At 36.0% G+C, this 21,943-nt stretch overlaps 1 protein-coding gene across 7 annotated transcripts in view; it reads right to left on the reverse strand.

Annotated features, from left to right (window-relative positions):
* LOC111029901 (broad-complex core protein-like) overlaps positions 1 to 21,943 on the reverse strand; it is an 80,508-nt gene that overhangs the window by 24,601 nt on the left and 33,964 nt on the right. For 3 of the 7 annotated variants that reach the window (XM_022309144.1, XM_022309146.1, XM_022309148.1), the window contains one exon: positions 29 to 246. In XM_022309144.1, the coding sequence (XP_022164836.1) occupies positions 29 to 214 (186 nt within the window). In that variant the 5' untranslated portion in view covers positions 215 to 246. Of the gene's footprint in view, positions 1 to 28; positions 247 to 689; positions 1,053 to 1,939; positions 2,516 to 15,070; positions 15,701 to 21,943 lie in introns of those variants that run through there. The other 4 variants (XM_022309149.1, XM_022309142.1, XM_022309143.1 and 1 more) reach the window with 4 other exon arrangements.

The following is a 21,943-nucleotide window of genomic DNA, read 5'->3' on the forward strand; positions in this document are numbered from 1 at the left end:
CCGGCAAGCGTAGACATTATATACTCACTTTCAACAGTTCCCGAAAATATGGGCTGCACGCGGACAGAACAACCCGGTGGGCTTTCAGACTCTTGCCGTCGCATGCCAGCGTCACGTCGATGAAGTCCTCGTCGTCCCTCAGATTCTCGAACGCTGTGGTGATGCTGTTCTGGTAGTTGTTCCAGCGCAGACAGAAATGCTGCAGGTCGCCCATCACGCGGTGGGCTTCGGTCGACACTGTCCCGCCTATTTTCATGTTCAAAACAAACGCAAAAAAATGAAACGACGTTAGACAGATATAAAATTACACGGCTCACACTAAATCAAGCGCTGGACATTTTTTCATCGTAACTGCGCGGTTATGCGAAAACGTATTAATAAAATACAAATCATGTAATATAATATGCATAATATGATATATTATTATACGCGTTTTTCAAATACAACGTATCTGACCCGTCCACCGCATATTATATTATGCACATAGGCGTGTCGATTAATAACGATTATTAATCGAAGACTGGAAAAAAGGAAAACTGAAAAACAAAAACCTACCCAACGTATAATAATCGTTTTTTTTAATAATTAAACGTCGCCGCACATAATATCAATTTATATTACCTATTTTATTATATATAATATATATATATATATATATATGTATTTACGTAAACTACTATATAATGTACCGGTGACGACGATATAAAATTCGACATGATATCCGTCGAAAATTCGGCGTCGGTTGCTAAACGTGATCCGAGTGTTAAAACATAGTATGAGATTATTGTGCTTTCGGTAATACTTTTCGGTGTGCGCCAAGAGAACTACAACGCCGTACTGCCACGACGTAAATATTTTCCCGCGTATTTTCCTACTCGCCGGTCGGGACGGCCGCCCCGCGAGGACACACTCGCGACGAGAGCGAAATGCGGTGATAACAGCAACAACAACCTTGACAACAACAACAACAACAACAACAACAACAAGCCCGTCGACAGCGAAGTCTAGTAAAATACACGCGCGCGTTTCTCAAAAGAAATACGCGGAACACGCGTGCCGTCAGAACGGCGCGTCGGGCGCGGGGACGGATCGAGGGGCGTATGTGGGGGGGGGGTCATCTCCGAGACGGCCGTCATCGTCTCACGCGCGTGGAGGAGCGTTGGCGGTCACGAGGCCGTCCTTAGGGGGGGGTGGGGGTTGGAGGGGGTTCACCCTCTTTTCGCGCGCGTTTCGTCCGTCGCCGACCGTATAATATACCGTGCCGCACCGCGAACAGGTGGGCAGGCGGCGACACCGTGTGGTCCGCGAGAGTGGTCGAGCGGGCGGGCGCGCGAACGAACGCGTGTGAGTGTGTACACGTTGCGCATACGGGTGGGGCGGCGGTGGCGGCGGCACAGGACAGGGGCGCCCATTCATACAACCGGCGGCCGGTGTTCGGCCACACACACGCGGCGTGTACACGCGTGCCACCGCCGACGCCGCGCGCCGCGCTCTCGCCCGTTACACGCCACGTCCGACGACCATTACACGGCCGCGACTGCGAAGACGGCGACGAAATTCGCGTCGGTAAGCGATAAGTGCGCTGATAAACACGCGTCTTTTGCCGCCACTCGTCGTATATAATAATAACATGTCTTCCTGGCGATATTGTAACACACACGCGTGTCTACTATACTACGCATACTACGCTACAATTACTACGACTACGACGGCAACGACGTTTACGACGACTACGACTACAATATTGTTTATGCTATATTACTTCGATCATCATATTATTATTATAATAATATTAATTGATTAATATTTATTATTTTGTTATTCGATAAATTTTTGATTTCTATTTTTAGATAAACGATTGTTTCAATAATATAATATAATAATTAATATTCGATGTATTACTGCAATATTCTGTTATCGTTCTACCGAGATGACTTACCTATATTATTGTCCGGTGGTCGAATGAGATCTCGTCATCGGTGACCGGTGCACGGCCGCCGCAGGCATGCGGAGTTTATACGACATGTGTGCGATTTGTGTGGATATCTTATTTTAGGTATATTGTTGTATTTCGATGGTGCACTTACGGGGACGGGAAAAAAATTAATCCGTACGATAATTGAGTTAATTAATTTTTTTCTATCAACGGTAATTAATTAATTAATTAATTAATATATAAATTAGTATTTCTGTATTAATTACGCGTGCGTGTAACTCCGTGATTGTCGCGTGTAATTTCTTTGTTTTTTCTTTTAAAGTGTAAAATAATAATAATAATAATAATAATAATAATAATGTAACAATAATAATAATTGTCGTCGGTGATAATAATTATGATGGTGATCGTCGATGTCGCGAGTAGTGTGTAATATATGGTAGTGCGTGCGAATCGCGTGCGTGCCCGCGGCGGTTGCGACGGAGATGATGCGGTTGACGAGAGCCCGCGCGGCGGAACTATAGACAACTCAAAAACATGACTAGCAATAAACTACTAGGGGGTAAAAACCGAGAAAGTAAAATTGCATATTCGTACAGTTTAATGAGAGAGAGTGGGTCCCCCCACCCACCCGGCCTACCCGGCCCGGTCCGCCCACCCGCCCCTCCGCCGCGGCACGGCACTCCGCGCGCCGCGGCGGGCGTTTGTAACCGGAATTCGCACCGCGCCCGCCCTCCGCATCATCCACCCAAGGGCTCGGACGCGGGGGAGTAGGCGGCAACCCCTTGATAAGGGAGCAGAGCGCGCCGACGACGGAGCGACGACGGAGTGGGAGTGCGGCGCGAGCTCGAGAGAGAGAGTGTAACGGCGGGCGTGGGGGGATAAAAGCAAAAGAGAAAAAAATCATTAAATTCGTCCGCGCGCCCTATACGCGAAAGCGGCCGCCCCCCGTGCCGCCGCCGCCACCACCCCGCTTAGGCCGCCGCGCATGTGCCGCCGCTAAAAAATTTAATTCGTTTTAACACACTACTATAAATAGTGAACATTGTTATTCAACTTTCATTCCGTTTTGGTCCCCACTCGCACAGGATCCCCGGGAATCCCTCCGACCGCTCCACCCCCCCACCCCCACCCACACGACTCACACCATCCACCTAGCCACCGCTTTCGTTCATCCGCGCACCTTACTACCCCCGGGGTATCGAGCACTTCGGCGTTTTTCGTCCCCTTCGCACACGCACCGCGCGCGTATATATACGCCACCGCTCGTTTTCGCCCGCGCGCGTATATAATTTATATGCACGTGTGTGTGTGTGTGTGTGTGTGTGTGTGCGTGCGTGTGTTTGTACTGTGTACAGGCGGCGGCGGCGGCGGCGGCGGAGGAATACGGTTCGTTCCCGTCCGCCGGGCCTACATATATACGCCACTGCCACCGCTTCCTTCTTCGTCGTCGTCGCCACCGCGCTCGCACCGCCGTCTCACCCCGCCTCCTACACGCGACCAATGACAGAGCGGTGGCGGTGGCGGCGGTGTCGTTCTCTCATTTTACTAGGCAAATGTAATTTATGAGCGCCGAATCAATACCGAACGCGGGTCGGAAGCTGAGGGCCCACGCGCGCCGTGATCAGAGCGAGTGGCAGCGGCGGCAGCGGAAGAGAAAAGAGTCGGCGGTGGCAGATGAGGCTGCGGCGCGGGGAGGGAGGCTGTAAAAAAATGTAAACCTACCCAGATTTTCTCTAGAAAAACAGACACCACCGACGCCGGATCGGCAGCGCTCCGGCCTATATATGCAGCGCGAGCGGCCCAGGCCTCATCGTCGTCGTCGTCGTCGTCGTCGTCGACGTGGCAGGTATATATGTATATACATGTGGGTATGGCGGTGTGGTGGTGGTGGCGGCGTGGCGGGTAGGGAAAGCCTTTTATGCTGCCGTTTTTCTCTCTTCTCCCGCCACGCGGCGGACGCTTAAAATATTATTCCGTAAATCCTTGATCGGTAACCGCCGCCCGTACGATGATTTATCGCCGCGTCTCGTATTGTTATAAAACACATATATCCACTCGTATATATATATTATAAAGGTCTCAGGTATATACGCTCGTGCGCACATGTACATTGGCGTCACGCCACGCAGCACTGCTGCAGCGACGATTCGTTCGTGTACGTGTATACAATTCAATAAACACATTAAATTGGTAACGTATTGTGTGCTACCTACGTGTATAGATATTCTCGGCGAGTATACGTCGCCGCAGATCTCAAAATATTAGTATAATAATAAATACGAAAATAGTAAATAAACAAACGACGAACGCGGAAACTATTCGGACGAAAGCGAAAACACGCCACAGCATGGCGGAATGCCTTTCAGCGGTCAAAGTTTTTAACGTTATATAAATTGTGGTGGGCTGACTTGGCGCGAACAAATTGTGCACGACGTCGAGTCGTCACGGCCAATTCTCCATCACGTGGCCTTCAGAAGCTCGAGGACGTTTCGTCGCTTGATTAAAGGGTGATTTAAAAACGTCGCACGAACCATTAGACGTTTAAATTTTGCAGATTTTAATGACCCGTTAAAAGCGGTCAACATAAAACGGTGGCTGACGGAGATGCAGGCGGCGACGCCGGCGGCAGAGGATATATCCCCGCGGCGCGGCGCCGCTCCAACACCTGACCCTGTCAGCGAGGATGAAAGTAAAAACTTACCACAAGCGTTACACTCGGTGCGCGTAAATATATATACTTTGATATTTATAGACACAACACGCGTGTGACTTGAAAACTTTTGTGTAAAAATTGTACGATGTTCCGAGACATCCGGAAGACGACATTAGGTACTAATTTACATCACTTACATATAATCTATATTCTATATATTGTGTATGTATTATAAAATACTGAATATTGATTGTGATGTAGTTATAATATTTGTCAATAATAACTTATTAAAATCATTGGACGATACACCTAAATATTATATAATTTACATAGCTGGGCCGAGACTAAAAATAATAAGAAACAAACAAAATTGCGGTCTGACATTTCGTTCGAGCTCGGCGATACTCTTTACTCTGTATATTGAAAAACGATTATTGCGCGCGCCGCCGGGACCCCGTTGTTGTTGTTGTTGTTGTTGTTGTTGTTATTATTGTTTATTTATTTTTAAGCGACATTAATCGAAACCGGAAGAATTAATATAAGTTTGAAATGATACGATACCCACCTCCTAGTACTCCGTAGTCGGTATTTATTTAATTACGAAAAAACTTTATAGCTGTACTTATGAAGTATTACTTAATATATATACCTATAAAGGTACCTACGTTCAAATATGTTTCCACGTTTTAAATTAAAATTCTTACTTTTGATTAAAAACCAAAACTACGTTTAAGCGAATTCGTCAAAAAGAATACAGCGACGTAATAAATATTCAAAATCAGTTCTTCCGGTTTTTACGTTACAAAATTGTATAGGAGGGTGTGGAAAAATCAATAATTAGAGAAAAACGTTCGGCGTTGTGTGACTCGTTCTAAAACGCAGATAAATAAATTTTCATTTTTGTTTTTTATCGTATCAAAACTTAAAACTATTACGCAGAAACACATTCTTGACTATTTCTAGTTATATTATTAATATTAAGCTATTGAATTTAACTTTACATTTATAATAAACAAATTAATCACTAAACATTTTTTAAATACTAATTATAGTATCATTTAACTATTTAACACTTATCATAGTTTTTCTGAGAGCCACACTTTTTCAATTGCGTAAGTATTAAGTTCAATTTAGTATTTAATGAAACTGTGACGATACCTTAAAATTACAGTACCTACCTATACTAACACAATACCTAGGTAATAAAAATTTTTAATTAAAAATATTTTTTGATAATAGTACAGTATTTATTTAGAAGATTTATCTAATTCTTATTTTTTATTAAACAAAATTTTTAAGACTTGAACTTTAAAAAAGGGTCTTAGAAAAATATTTAAAAAAACAATTAAAAGTTTTCCCTCCGTAATAAGTAATAAGCTAAAGAGTTACCGTTTGAAAAAAAATACTATTAAATAAAGAATTTTGACATTCATTTTTGTAATATTTAAATTGGTATATATAACTATTTTATTCATAGGTACCTTCTACAAGGGTGAGAAGTACATAATATAAGCACTTAGTTTTCTTTTTAAATAATAGAATACGCGGCCAGGCTGACATAATGCGTATGAATGTATATAGCACCATTTTTATGTGGTTATACAAGGTAATTCGGGTTTTTGAAATGGTTAAAAAAAAACCGACGGAATCTGCTCCCGAAAGTATAATAAAGGAGCAAGCATGGCGAGCCTCCGCGAGATTTTCGACACGACTTTTGACCTGTCCGAGATGATTGCGTGCGAGCGAACAACGCTCAAAAGGTGGCTTGTTTATCCGAGCAGAAAAAAAATAAAATGCCGTTACTGCAAACGATCAACACTCGCACCACTTGCGGGAGGGTACTTTTTCGTATGAACGGAAAAACATATATCACGTAATTTTATTCCTTCGCGTATTTTTGTGGTTTTTTTTACGTCCATCGTTCAGCTTGAACGTGATCGGTTCTCTGTGCGGGGCACAATGCACACAATACAATATTATAATAATATGCCGACTCCACTTCGCACATTGCGCACAGGTAAATAATGTGTATAACCAGCTAGCCCGAAATGCACGGTGTAACAACATTATAATATAATAATAATAATTTAATGTAGGTAGGTAGGTACTATTATTATATACCACGGTGGCATCACTTGTGCGAATAACAACGCGTGGTGGCGGTTAGTCTTAAACGTTTGTTATGTTAAAAGTTTTACACCGCCGATTGCGTATATTATATTATAATAATAATATATATAAGGTACACACATACACGAATTAGATTGTCCATATGACGGTGAGTTAAAACTGGAAATTCACAAGTTTAGAGAGTTGCAGAAAAAATAATGTAAGAAAAAAAAATATTTTTTTTTAAAAACAGGTCAGTGCTGATTTTTATTACCAGCACCTCTATGTATGTATACGATCTATTCGCGTTTAAATAGCATTCACTAGGAAGAATGGCGAACAACACGACTATCATATTATATTATATATTATATAGGTAGTAATGTAGTACTCGTACACGCTCTACGCAAATATAGACGAACATAAAATATTATTATATTAATAATATTCTTGGCGCGACATGTGCCGCCCGATTGGCGTTACAATTTCCATACCAGTCTCGCGCGTGTTTATACGGATTTAAAATCTATTATTATTATTATTATTATTATTATTATTATGATTTTTTTATAAATATACGAATGTAAATCGTGAAACCTCGTACTTAATTCGAAAAACATAAACTCATAAAATATTCTGCGACGGCTATACCAAAAATCGTGTATCGGAACGTTTTCGTTGCTCGGACATACAAAGTAAAATATTAAATATTTTAATTTATCTTCGGAGGCATAGGTAATAGTATGGGCAATGGTTTTTTTTTATCATAATCGCTGCCCACCAATGAAATATTTTCAACATCGCCGTGCACGAAACCGGAGGAGACGTTTTTCGTTAAACGATTCCGCGCGTGACGCGGCAGACGACATGCACGAAAACAAAGACAACATTACAATAACAATTAATGACATAATATTATATGTAATAATAATTAGGTACTTGGGTATTTCAATTATCGCCGTTCATACCACACATCAATCGCTCGTTGCCGGCTTATATCTGTGAAATTATAACTTTTGAGAGAATGTGAGAAAAAAGAAATAACAAGAATAAGAATAATAATAAAAATAAAAATACGTATTGACAGATAAATAATAAAAATACGGGAAATGGTTGTTTTGGGAAAGAAGAGAGGCGTCTGCAGTCGACGGATATCGGTACAACAGGTCAAGATTTGTTTGCGTTTGCCGGGAAAACACCCCCGCGGGCGTCTTTAAGGTGTCCAGTAGGAAAAAAAGCAAAAATAAAGGGTGAAATGCCCCGGGGAAAATCACTGTCCCGTATACACCAGCTATCGTGTCGCTTAAATACGCATATAATATAACATAATACATCACTCGGCAGTGTAAACTCGGCAGTCACCACCGTTTTTACGACACACGCGATACTGTATAATATACCTACTTACTACCTATATGGCTATATTACATTTGTAAACATAACTCTGCCGAATCTGTCAGTGAATTAACAACGTATACTACGATAAAAAAAAATGTTAAAATATAATAATTATTTAAATATATAAATATATTTTTATTTAGTTCACATTTCTTATTTGACTTTGTGCTTGGAAATCGGACAATTTATTTCTACCGTGATATTTATTATTTACTACTCACGCTCCGAACAAAGGAAATATTAAATACATAATTCGGTGTTATATTAGGTATTATCATGAAAATCAAGTTAATTACTTCTTTTATAATTATGTTTAAACAATTTCTTTATTAATGAGTAAATACTTCATTCGTGTAGATTAAGAACATTTATGATAATGTTGCAATTACCAAATATTATACGAAAAACATTTTTAAACTAACGAGTGTAGGTGTACAAACGTAATATTTTTTGGAAAGTGCTTGCGTATTTTTAATACTAGAAGAAACTTCAAAATATAAAAAATATTTATATATACATCATAAGTAAGATCGGAAAATTATAAAAACATTATATTTATTTCAAAAATAAGTATTATCTAAGATCGCAGTGCTATAAGATTAAAACAATCACTAAAAATAAAAATAAAGGTAAAATGAATATTAAAATACTCATTACGGAGAAAAGAAAAAAATATAAAGCGAAATGAATTATTTAACAAATGCTTATTATAAACCTATAATATTAATTTATATAAATAAATATCGGTAAGAACTGTAACAAAATGCCTAGAAATGTATGTAACGACAATATAGTACAACTTTTTCAAATGAATAATTATGTGAAGATTGTACATAAAATATACAATCTGATTGTACATGTATATTATTAGGTATTGTATATTTTAGTATTCACCATACAATATTATTTACGTTACAATAATAATATTAATTAACTAATTCAAATAATAAAAAAACGATCCTTCAATAGATTCCCTGGCTGTAATACGGATGTACGGTGTTGTGTCCTAAATAATAGTAATAATATATTATATGAATTAAAATAGATTATTTTTACACGTAGGTTTGCATATCGTTGTGTAAAAAGGATTATCATCTGTCAATGTATAATATAGGTACAATAATGACTGGTATTATACAGACAGATTAAAATAACACGCAGATCCTTTACACTCAAAAAATAAATAAACAAATTAATATAAAATTTGAATTTTTTTTTAAAACAACCTAAAAATCAATAAACAGGATGTCAACGCTCAGGGCACTATTTATTTATACTGTATTTGACCTACGTCCAACATATCAGACTTACGAGAACTAATTTTCTGTTGTTGAATATAAGGTTAAATATGTTGAGTTAGTTGACCTATAATGAAACCTAAAGGTAAGATTATTAGTATCTATTATCCATATAGCAGGCTTCAATTTAATGGAATTTATTTAGATTTCCTTTTTCTTGGTAAGAAAAATCATAATAGTATTCAATTATTCAACTTTTCTATAGGGTTGATTAGGTATTGGTAGTTAGAAAAACTAAATATATGTTATCCCAACAGCACCTAAATATGTTGTTATAACATTAGATAACCAAAAGGAACAACTAAAATAGCTAATGTCAATCTAAAACTAAATCTGGTGTTGTAATAACTTTAAGAAGAGAATTTAAATTTAAATTTTAGTGTGAACAATATGATAATATTAAGACAACTTGTCTTAATTAACTGTCTTGAAATTTCTGAGCAAAAATCGACGTACAAAATTCTATTGCCTAGATGTCAGTTGACATACCCTAGACAATATTTCTACCTTTAAGTTTAGTTAATTCACTCTAGTATTAAAATTAAAAGCTAACAACACAAAATTGGTTAACCCAAATTATCTATCTTCACACTTGTACGTATAGGTTCAAGAGAGAAAACAAAGACCACGCTGATATCCTCTCAAATAAAATAATTTTTTATCTTCTTATTTTGATAATCAGAAATGTTATGCTATTATTTATTTGAGGTCGGTCGAAAAGTTAAACATGGGAAAATGGATCAAATATTTACTAGCATAACATTGAAAAATGTGTTGTAAAAAGAAACTAAGATAATATGACAAAATAAAATTGTTTATAAAATGTATCTTTATATGTTAGGGTGAAACTGTAGTTTGTACGAAATAAAGTGTTTTACTAATAATAATTATTGTTAATTTATTAATCGAATGTACAGTATACGAAATGTGTCTGTTAACTAACATGTAATTATGTTGTGCTCGAACGGTTTCGACATAGCATATTAAGAAATTGGTAAAATATGTTATTAACCTAATCGGGACAAATCAGACTGTATATTTTAATAAATAGGAAAGGTAAATCCACAAGCGTATTCGGTTGTAAAAAAATGTTCCAACGTACGATGTAGTACAAGTCATGCATGTGGCACAATATACATATACTTCGTAATAATAACTTTAAGGCTTTGAACATAATGTCGCCCCGTTAAAAATTACAGTTTATTTAACTCATAGATTTTTTTATATTATTATTATTATACAGAAAAAAATGATAAAAATACGTCAAGTCTACATAATACCCCTATATCGCGTTTATTATAATCGCAATTAATATCGCGTAGGCAACTGCTGCCTGTAACACACACTGTACCTTATACATTATTTACGGTCCTGTCCAGTTCGATATACATAATATTATTACGCACTGTATCTGTACAACTGTACCTACTATATATATATATTAAACATCACGCGCTCGCGTGCCCACGTCTAATCGACTTTGGCGTCATCGGGATTTGCGGTCTGCTAATTATTATTATGAACACCGACACCACACAGCAACAAGTGCTGTATATATTATATATATGTACGGCGATCGACGACGACGGTGACAAACCACCCACAATCTACTACTCGTGACCAACCCGCAATGTAGTATAATAATCAGTATATCTATTATTTGCAAAGATCCTCAGCGGCCAATAGGCGTCTTGGAATTTACAATTTATTGAATAACTATTACTGCCCGAGCGACCTTTGCGAGATATATTATATAGTTTGACATGAGAAATATAATCGGCGCTGCTGGAGTTTTCCGTCATCGGATTCAGAACATTGCAGTAAATCGTTGGCGGTTTTGGTATGCATAATAATATTGGGGTGATGTAGATCCGACGCCCGTCGTTTTAAGATTTAAATTTGACTATAATTCTTCTATACCTTAACCTGGCCAAGTTGACACAGGCCCGCGGCTAATAGGGATTTTATGAGAGCAAATTATATTATGAACCGCAGAGGGGGAGGAGAATGCTAGAAAATTATCCGAGAATTAAATGATACATATTATCTAGTCACAAATCATATCACACTACTCTGTGTGGTATTCGAACCCACACTCGCTGAACCACCGTGATCGTATGAATTTAACCTCGATGCACTCCGATGTGGATCAATATGCACGCGTTGTATACGGTTTAGAAGTAAAGTGATCGTGTCAAAGTTTCAAATTTCATACACAACTCTAGCAGATATGCATAATTTGCTTGATATCTACCATCGGGATATGTGCAGTTATGGTGGTGACGGAATGTATACTTATTGTTTGTTTACAAAAATGTTTTTATTTTTTTCTAAGCGGATCAAAATCCTTAAACATTAGCATGCAGTACATAATAAATAAAATGTATTACGTACATTGTGCGTATTATATTGCATTGGTTGCAAACCGAGCACAGATTGGTATTTTTGAGAAACAATTTCCGAATACTTTTCGGTATATTCGCATAAAATGTCCAGGAAACCCACGAAAAATAATTTACAGCCACCACTCGTTTTTAAAGGAAAAAACATCATGCCCATTTTCTGGGTAGACAATAATGATGTGATAATAATACGAATACAATACATGTTTACGATAATGAGAATATTAAATGCGATAATATCATTACATATAATCCATTAGTTACGTAGAATACAATATAATATATAATTTTTGACTATAATATTCTCTACACAAATGTATATTACATTATAATGTAGTCAGCCGGCTATTGAGGAAATGCGACTAATATACCATGCGAAAACGCTGATGTCGAAAAACTGAAGAGCCGTCGACACTTACATTATGGGTATGCCGTATGCATTATAATATAGTACATACTATGTACATATGCCTACGATAATTATTATCAGAAAATCGAATTTTCAACGAGCCTTGTCGTTTGAAGTATACGTATAGAAAAGCCGCCGCGTTGTAGCCTGTGGGGCACGAAATTCGGTGTTGTAAAAATAATAAGGTGAGTCGGTTTTCTGAACAGTATACCTTGACGAAAGTCACCTATTATTATAATTTTTATTATAACTGTTGTTGAGATTTGTTGAGATGTTCGGTGGATATACAGCAATATTGACGCTTTACATATAGTGACAATCTACAATATATACTCGTGGAACTATTGAAGAGTTTAGATTGAAACGACTAAAATGGCTAAAAATGCACATTTTATTGCAAAATAATATATATTATCTAGGTATATGGAAAATGCCCGGGTGAACAAGTTATATGAACCCGATAAAAGGCCATAACAGACTTTGCACTGATAGTAATATATACACATCGCATATACATTACGGAAGGTTTGACGTTGATGTTTTTTGCGTACACAATACTCTTGCAGTCTTGCGGAAATTATATATATATAACACATCGCTGGTGTAGATGGAACAATATTATCACGACGTATATGTTTATATACACACACATAGACCGATGATGATTTAAAATTCCTACCGAGAGACGTTCACGCCGCCTTTTGCAGTGGCGGGGTAGTTTAATTTCGTCGGTTGTTTTTAAGGAACTCCCTTGGGAAAAGGCTGTTACTATATATATATATACATTACTATATATAATATACGCATAAAGGAGTATCGCCATTTTCCGGATGAACCCCAAGTCCCCGCTGGACTGACAAAATCGTTAAGGACATATTATATGCAAACGACGCGTAACTCGATACGAGATATAAATCCTCTCATACCTATATATTATTATTAGTGATGGTGTGGGAGGACGAGGAGATGGTGCAGTACTGCGTATATATACAATGCATGTGTGATTTTACGGGTAATACGTTTTGGTTTTACGCTCAGGGATAGCCGTTTTACAGAACGAGAGCAAACAACGAGCTACGGTTGTGGCGAAATCGATGAACAAATAATATTCATTTCGCGTCGAAATTATATTATTTTCATTTATACTTGGACGTTATACATATTTATATAAATATGGAGGTATTTCAAAATTTAAAGCCAACAAGCGGCATTTTGTACAAAAGCACGACTTTATTTTTTTTTTTTATCTTTATTTTAAACGCTGGATTTGTTGATATTGTGTGCAGTGTATTTTTTTTATAGAACTTTCATTGCTCTATATTACCCAACCCTCGATTTCAGTGACCCATGTGATTTATACGGAATTATAGTTGGTAGTATAAACCTTTGTATGAGAAATCGCTTTACAGGTACCACAATACATGAATTTACAACAACAAAAACACATTTTATAATATTATTCGAATATTTTGAGACATCACAAATATTTCAATTTAAAATTATTATTAAAATCAGTAATAATTGATCAAACGGTGATAAAAAAATTTTGAAGATGACATTATAGTGACATTTTAAGTAGGACATCGTAATATTTCTTTCCTACAAAAAAATAATAAATCTACTACAAATGTAAAAATACCAAAAAAAAAACAACAACCAATGGCCACGATGCCGAGGGTTATGTTTTCGCTTAAATAAAAAAATAAATCTATTGAATTATTTTTATTAACGATCCAAGGATTGAATTTATCTCTTAGCTCACGAACTACTTAGAGTACCGTTATTTTGACTAGTCTAACTTGTTTTACTACTATTTTCGATGTAAATCAATAACATCAAAAAATTCAAAAACAAAAAAAAATTCGTGACCAAAACTACCGCATACAAAATGACGTAGGTAGGATGTTTATGTTGTTTATGTTATCGTATGTTTGCGATCGATATGACAATAAGCGAGTAATCGTTTCGAATCTTGATAAAAATATGCATGCATCTAAGTAAGTATGTATTCAGTAACAATTGTTTGATTGTATATTGAATACCATAATGGCATTATGGTATGTTTTATTTTAATGTATTAGAAAAGAAAAATTCTTTACTGTTCACTATTATTATAGTCAAAACAATAATTAGGTTTAAATGATTTCAAATATTTTTTTAGAAATGCAGAGGTTTTAATTATTTTTTTTTTATCGATTGTACACAGGTTTAGCTTACATATTACCGACTGTGAGAATATATTTTGTAAATAACACGCTAAGAAATCCTTATCGGCATAATATAATGATTGTAATGCACTATAATAGCGATGGCGATGTCGTTTACACGGCATTCACAGAGATGTACACTAAAATTTCACGAGAAAAAAAATATAATAAATGCACGTCAAACAAAAATAAAACTAGTACGTAATAATAATATTGTATAGTTTAAGAATTTGTTCAACTCGTGTTGAATTTTTATCATAGAGAGGCACACGTTTATACAATGCATAATATAATAATAATAATAATAATAATAATAATGTGGCCGAACTGTATGATGTCGTATAAATAGCGCCGGCGTCCCACAGCACGTCGTCTGTGGGGCGGAAATTTATAACATTTAAAAATAATTTACAATAATTTTTATAAACACGTTTTAAAATATCGCAAAACACAAGTCGCCAAATTCGAACAAGGATTTCCTCGGGATAACGGAGAAACATAATATTGTAGTCTAGCGCGTCGGATCACTCGGATCGGATATTATTTATAAGCGCACATAAGATCGCCGTTTAGAGCCTAATAAAGATAAAACTAGAGAAAAATCAGGTTAAACCACGAAAAATATTAACAGAATCTCGTAGTTTAGATAGCTTACCCTGCAACGGTAGTGGATGAGGCCGGACCGGGAACTGGCAGGTCATGGCACGGGGACACGCGACTGCCGCCGTCGTGATGGTGATCGGTCGGTCGGTCGGTCGGAGGTGCGCTTTACGACACGCGTCGGTCGGTCGGTCGTACGACGGTCGTCACCATGGGCTGCCAAAAATCGTAGGCCAACGCAACCGCCGACACCGCCGCCGCGGTTTTCGATAATCGGCCGGTGGTTAGAAAATTGAATTATCAAAAAATAAGAAAATAAATTGAAAAATCGCCGGGCCGTAGGAACGCGGACGGTGCGGCGAGCAGTATGCCAAAATAAACGGGACACCTTACCGGGAGACGCACTGTGGGCACTTGCAACGACGACTACGGTTAGGTTAGGTAAAATAAAATTGAATATCGTTCGATAAAATTTGAGATAATATTATCAACGGCGACGTACCTATTATTACTATCTATGACTATTAATGGGCGCAGACAATATATAGACACACACGCGACCGCGCGCGCACTGCACACAAACAACACGCACACACTCGCGCGCGCGTGCGAAGAGCTGACCGAAAATAATAATAATAATAGTAATAGTAATATTTGCGAACTGGTTGTACTTGCGTTGCATCGAAACGCAAACTGTCATGTAGACGGTGTTTATTTTTTTTTCGTCGGTGCAACGAATCTTGAACCAGTTCCTCTCGCAGATCGCGCGCGCGCCACTCCTCCTCCCCAGACGGCCGGCCGGCAGGTCGGTCTCACTCCCAATAATAATATAATATAACCGAAGCGCGCACACATGCACACCGATACGCACACATGAGACTCGGTACTTGTATTTTTTAAATTTATACACACACATACTCTCGCAGACGCAGACTCCCGAGCGCGAGAGGACCAGACTTAACCACGGTTGGGAGATTATTTTGTCCTCTCTCTCGCTGCACTCTCTCGCCATGTATTTTGCACTATTGTTTCGTGCATTTGGTTTTTTCGCAAATTTCTCGTCGTTGCACCCTGCCGCCGCCGCCCGACATATTTCGATACGTGTTCTATACACGATGTTGGCCGTACTACGTACAGTCGCATCCCACCCTCCCCTCCATTGCCGTTTCCTTTTTCTTTTAAATCTCGTGAATTCTTTTTGTACACATATATTATATATATATGTACGCGCATCCAGTTACGACGGCTCGCGTAGGTATACCAAAATAACTACACTTTATGTGGTTATATTGTACGTACAATTGCTTTCAAACTAAATTTATCAGACCAACCGATATATTATTAAACATATTATTATAAGAGATGCACCTATAATATTTCAACACCTTTCATCTTTGTCATTTGACAAACGTCTATGAAGTTGTATGTAGAAATATTGTGTTTTTACATAAATTACTAAGCAAAAAAATAGTGTCCTAAATTATTGAGTAAAATTAATTTTTGAGCTCCACAAAATATGAATACAAGAACTAATAATACTTTTTAAGTTGTTAGTTGTAATAGACATTTTGTCCTAATTCAGTATTTCCCAACCATTTTATCGGATCATAACGTATACGTATTAGTGTATTACAACTCAAACTGTACTCTCTGCCTTGGGCGCAACAATTTAAATTAATATAACATAAATAAATTATATATTGAATTTATTATTATTATTATTCACATGCACAAGTGTGATCGTGCACCATGACCGTTAATAATAATGGATGAAAAGTCAAGACTCATGACTTATAAGTTACATTAAATATTATAAGCGACTAGAAAAAATATTAAATCTTGACAAATTTCGGGCTTGTTATATTCGTTGGAAAACACAAAGCTGAAAAAGAAAACTGAGTAATGTTGGTAATTTTAAATTATTCATAATAATGTAAAATAAACCGTATTAGATAAGAAACTGAACTGCTCGGGGCTGTTATTATGAAAAACGCGGTGGCACAGTGCACGATTGTCGACATGTAAATAACACACTGTGTACAATTTTGTTCGTGTCCAAACAAGTAGCCCCCAGTTGATAGCCCGTATATTATTAAGAACAAAAACCTTTGAGTATAATTTAAATAAACTAATATTTTTATAAAAAGATACACAGTTTTTCTGATTAAAATCAATAAGACTTGGGCATATTTTATGTATATTTAAGTGGTCAATGGAATTATTTTATTTGATTTAAGTCTTAAATGTATAACAAACATTATTGTACAATGGTATTTTCTCTTGATTTTTTTTATACTATCAACAATGCGTTTTTTCTTACCTTTTTTCAGACCCATCACCTTAATTATATTATTATAATTGATACTTATTCACACATCAGCATGTCCCGTCTTATATCCTACCACTGAATATCTCAGCCTAATGCATAACCTTAGATTAAAATACGGTTTGCTGTGATAACTTGGGGTCACTAAATTACACATTTTGAGAAAATTTCTCATTTCTTAACTCTTTAAAATGGACGTACTTTGTTTTTCTTGGACTTAATAAGTCTTATCACGGTAAAATTAGCCAAGGTACACCAATTTTAAATTTGAAAAAAATTTGATTTTAACACACCTGTATTCAGGGATATTTCACAGACTCAGATTAAATTATTCGAAATTTCCTGCAAAATACATACGTTGGAACGTCCCTAGGACCCTAGTTATCATAGTAAGCCGTATTTCAAGATCATTCGGCTGAGAGGTACCATATATACGTAAGACGGTCGGACACTGTACATAATTATTATGTAAGTACTTTTTTGAATATTGTTTACCACCCCCCTGAAAAAAGCGTGTTACGTCTAACCTAAACGCTGTGGTTAACAACTAACTTGCTTTTAATAAGTTATACCATTCGCAAATATATATTCTTTGTGGCTCAACAGAAATCCGGTGACAAAAAAGGCGCCTGTCCGACACGGACCATTCCGACCGCGGCGATACCACTTTACAGTATAGGTACCTATCTCTGAACCCTTTTTTTACCCGTTCGCGCCTAATGAACATACAATTATAATATACATTACACGTATTTTAATATTATTATTATTATTATAATTACGTGACGATTTGCAAAGAGAACACTTGTAAACGAGTATTGGACTACGGGGTTTTTACTTTAACTTCCGAATAATTGTCAATACTGGACTGCCAAACAAAATATGTGAGAATGCTTCCGCGGTAATAATGTGATTGCCATTATATTATAGTTTATAATTAATCGTTTAATTGGTGTGGTTCCTATTGTGATTTCTGAAAAATAATTTCATTATTTCTACACAATAAAACGTTATTTTTCATTTTTTACCGTCAACCAATACCCATTATATTGACCGTTAGTGTAATATTATGAATTATGATTAATATGTTTAAATTTTAATCTATATTGATTAGTTATTAGTTATTACGAATTAATGGTAAAGTCGAACTCAATTTATTATTAACCCGAAAATAAACCATTAATACGCCGTTATTATATGATTTTACTGAATGTAACACAATAATATCACCAATTCACAAACTAAAGATTATGTAATAATAGAAATTTTTGAATTTGTTTAATATTTAATGAGATGAAACGTGTTTGTTTATTTTTTAAACCACAAATAAATAACGCTAAAATACAAGGCGCACAGCGATTTTACAAGTGTTACATGTACAATCTAAACTGGGCTCAAATGTCTGTCTGATATATTAACAAATGCATCGTCGGTGATTTAAAAATATGGCAAAACGCTCTTAAGAATAAATTAAGGAAAATTCCACAAAATCTCTATTGCGGTCGTTATGTTTGTATAACTACTCGCACGGGATTTCGTCTCACGATTTATAGTTTTCTCGAAAAAACATAACTTTTAGCGAGCTTAACAGTGTTCTCTTTACAACTGTTTTCGTGGAACGAATTGCCACCATATCATATACATAATATTATGCATAATATATGAATTTTATAATAATATACATATACAATACAAATTAATTGTTCAAATAATTTGTAGAATTAACTTGTGGTTATGCATGCGGTCGAGCCCGGGAGTGTTGATAAAATTATGGTAAATACAACGCTGAACATTGTAACGATTAAATAATTGTACCGTTGAAATTACAACGACTGTAGTAAATTCTGTCATATTACTTGTATTTCGGATTCAATGTCCTACGTTAACAGTGTAATTATGAAAAGCGACAATTTTTTTTCGATACGAAGATCTCGGTTTTTAATAAACCATAATCTCGACTTTCGTTTTACTATTTTTTTTTCTATTTAAAATCGTAAAAATAAAATATATTAATTATTTTTAAGAAATTGCATACATTTTAAAAGTAATTCAATGCAGAATAATTTGCAAACAATAATTGTCGGAAATTGTATTTTATCGAAATACTTTTTTCTTAAAAAGTACAAAACAATAAATTCAAATTTTAAACATAATACCTAAAAATATTGTTTCCAATTAATTTTATTCTGTGTTATGGGACTTCAAATTAGTATTATTACACCTTTGTGTATATATAATATATTATAACACACAGACTGCGCAATTGTTGCAGTTTATAAATAATACCGATATGAATTTCATGATGAAATTGAATTTTGTGAAAATGAATTAGTTTAAAAGACAATACTACATTAGTGCCAAGAAAAAAATTGTAAAAGAAAACACGTTTCTCTGTGAATAAATGAGAAAATAGAATGCAATGTACTTAATAAAACTCGTTAATCCGTAAGTACAAATGTTTTATGTTTAGATAGGTCTTATCGATATTTCATTTGTTGAACATAATTTGAACAAATGCCAAACAGTTCTATAAATATTATCCATCTGTAAAAATTGAATTGCATTCGGGAATGTTGAATATAATTTTTTTGAAAAAATTGAAATATTATAGTCTAGTAATTTTCCAAACAAGTTTAGCTTAAATTTATTTTCGAATTTCTCAAAAGATTTCATTTTTGAATATTATTTTTAAACATCTGCAAATCTCCTCACGCAATTACAGAACGTGTTTGTGAGCGAGAAAAAAAGTTGCTCGTTGAATCGATTGAAGATTTAGTTCAGACGTTATAGCATTGTATGTATAATTAATAGCGGTTATACAACACACAACTTAAACAAATACACACTACTTGGAGATTGGACAACAAAAATAAAAGTTACAACTTATAAGTATCGAAGAGAGAAGATCAAGAGTAAATCCAAAATGTATTATACTGGTCTCGTTTAACAAGAAGCGAACGGTAGCTAATTAGAAGAAAATAATCCATACCAATAAAAAAAAATAATAATAATCAACGGAATGTGCGCATAATCATGAAATATTATTATATTACTATAGGTATTCGTTAAAATGTGGGTATGTAAATTATTTTATTTTTCATCGAGTAAGAGTAGGTACGTTGTCCTATTTTTAGAATACGTGTACATTGGACAGAATACATTCCACGAATAGCGGCGCATATTATTTAAATTGAAAACATATCAAAATATATATTATGAAACGATCAACGGTTGAGAGGTGAAACATTTTTTATAAATAATAATATACAACGCATACGTGAACAAAAATTGTTCGATTTCCGAAGCTCGGAGGCATATATACCCGTGCAATTATGCTCGTTTATTACCATTTTGGTCTTCCGGAAAATTATTCACTGCGGTATGGTGTCCAGGTAAAGTTTTTCTGGTCAAGACGACGGCGAGACTTACCGGAAATGGTCGCGGAGTACTTGTGTTAAGATCGTTTATAATAAAATTATAAAGTGTGTCGGCCTCACATGGATTCGCGGAACACATGGCCAACGAAACTTATACCACAAGGGGGAGGGGGGAAAGTCCCCAACTCTAATTGATGCCCGTCGAATCGATAAGCATAGTTTATCTAAGGTTAGATAATCATTGTAAAATAAAAGTTAACAACTGTCTAAGGAACTGTTCGTATATGCAACTATATATGCATGGTGGTATATATGTGAACGGAAATCGACAAAATAATAAATAACAACACACGTCCTATTAGAACGCCGAATTTTTTAACGGCTTTAATAATCAAACCCAGGCGGCCAAATAAATTAGCTACTTAATTGTATGAATTATAAAAAGGGTCGAAAAATAGTATTTGATTCACGCCTATATTATACGAAACAAAAAATCTTAACAATACGGGGCCCAAATTGTCTAACAATAATAATGGTAGTTGCTGTACACGTCAATGAGTAATTTTTGGGAATGATTTTTAGTTTATCAGCTACGCCTTAACCATTTTAATCACAAATTCTCACAAGATTTGATGTTTGAATTCGCTAAAGGTTTAAATGATTTTGAAAGTTATTAGTTAAAAAGTATCAAAAACAAACTCGTCCCACAACATATTATATATAATACAGCTGAAACTATGCATAAAGCCTTCGAGTTTAAATTTAACAAAATATAAATAAAACAAACCAACCAACTCGGTTTCCACCGTATACACCTATATTATGAATATGGGTAAAACCGAAAGCGAAATCATTCGTTTCCTGTAGGGGTTTGCAAAATATTTACATTAATAACGATTTGACGATGAATGGGAATATAAATGTATATAATAATATAGTGAGCGCTTTGTTACGGTGGTCGTAGTCGTCTGTTTTTCGGGGCGATGAGTTCGAGACCGAAATAAGTATTGGAAGTCGGTACGGGGTTATTTATTTTAGGTTCTCGTCGTCGAAATCCGGGATTAAAAACCGAGGGCACCCCGTCCTCGCACTTCCGCGGTACGCGTAGCCCGTCTGATCCGCAGCTAAACAATTAACATACACTGCACACTAGAACGTGCCCACCCGAGTACACGGTCGTTACCCACCTATAAGCACAACACTATATAGAAATATAATATATGGT

The sequence above is a fragment of the Myzus persicae genome, unplaced genomic scaffold, assembly GCF_001856785.1.
Source record: "Myzus persicae strain clone G006 unplaced genomic scaffold, MPER_G0061.0, whole genome shotgun sequence".
Lineage (NCBI taxonomy): Eukaryota > Metazoa > Arthropoda > Insecta > Hemiptera > Aphididae > Myzus > Myzus persicae.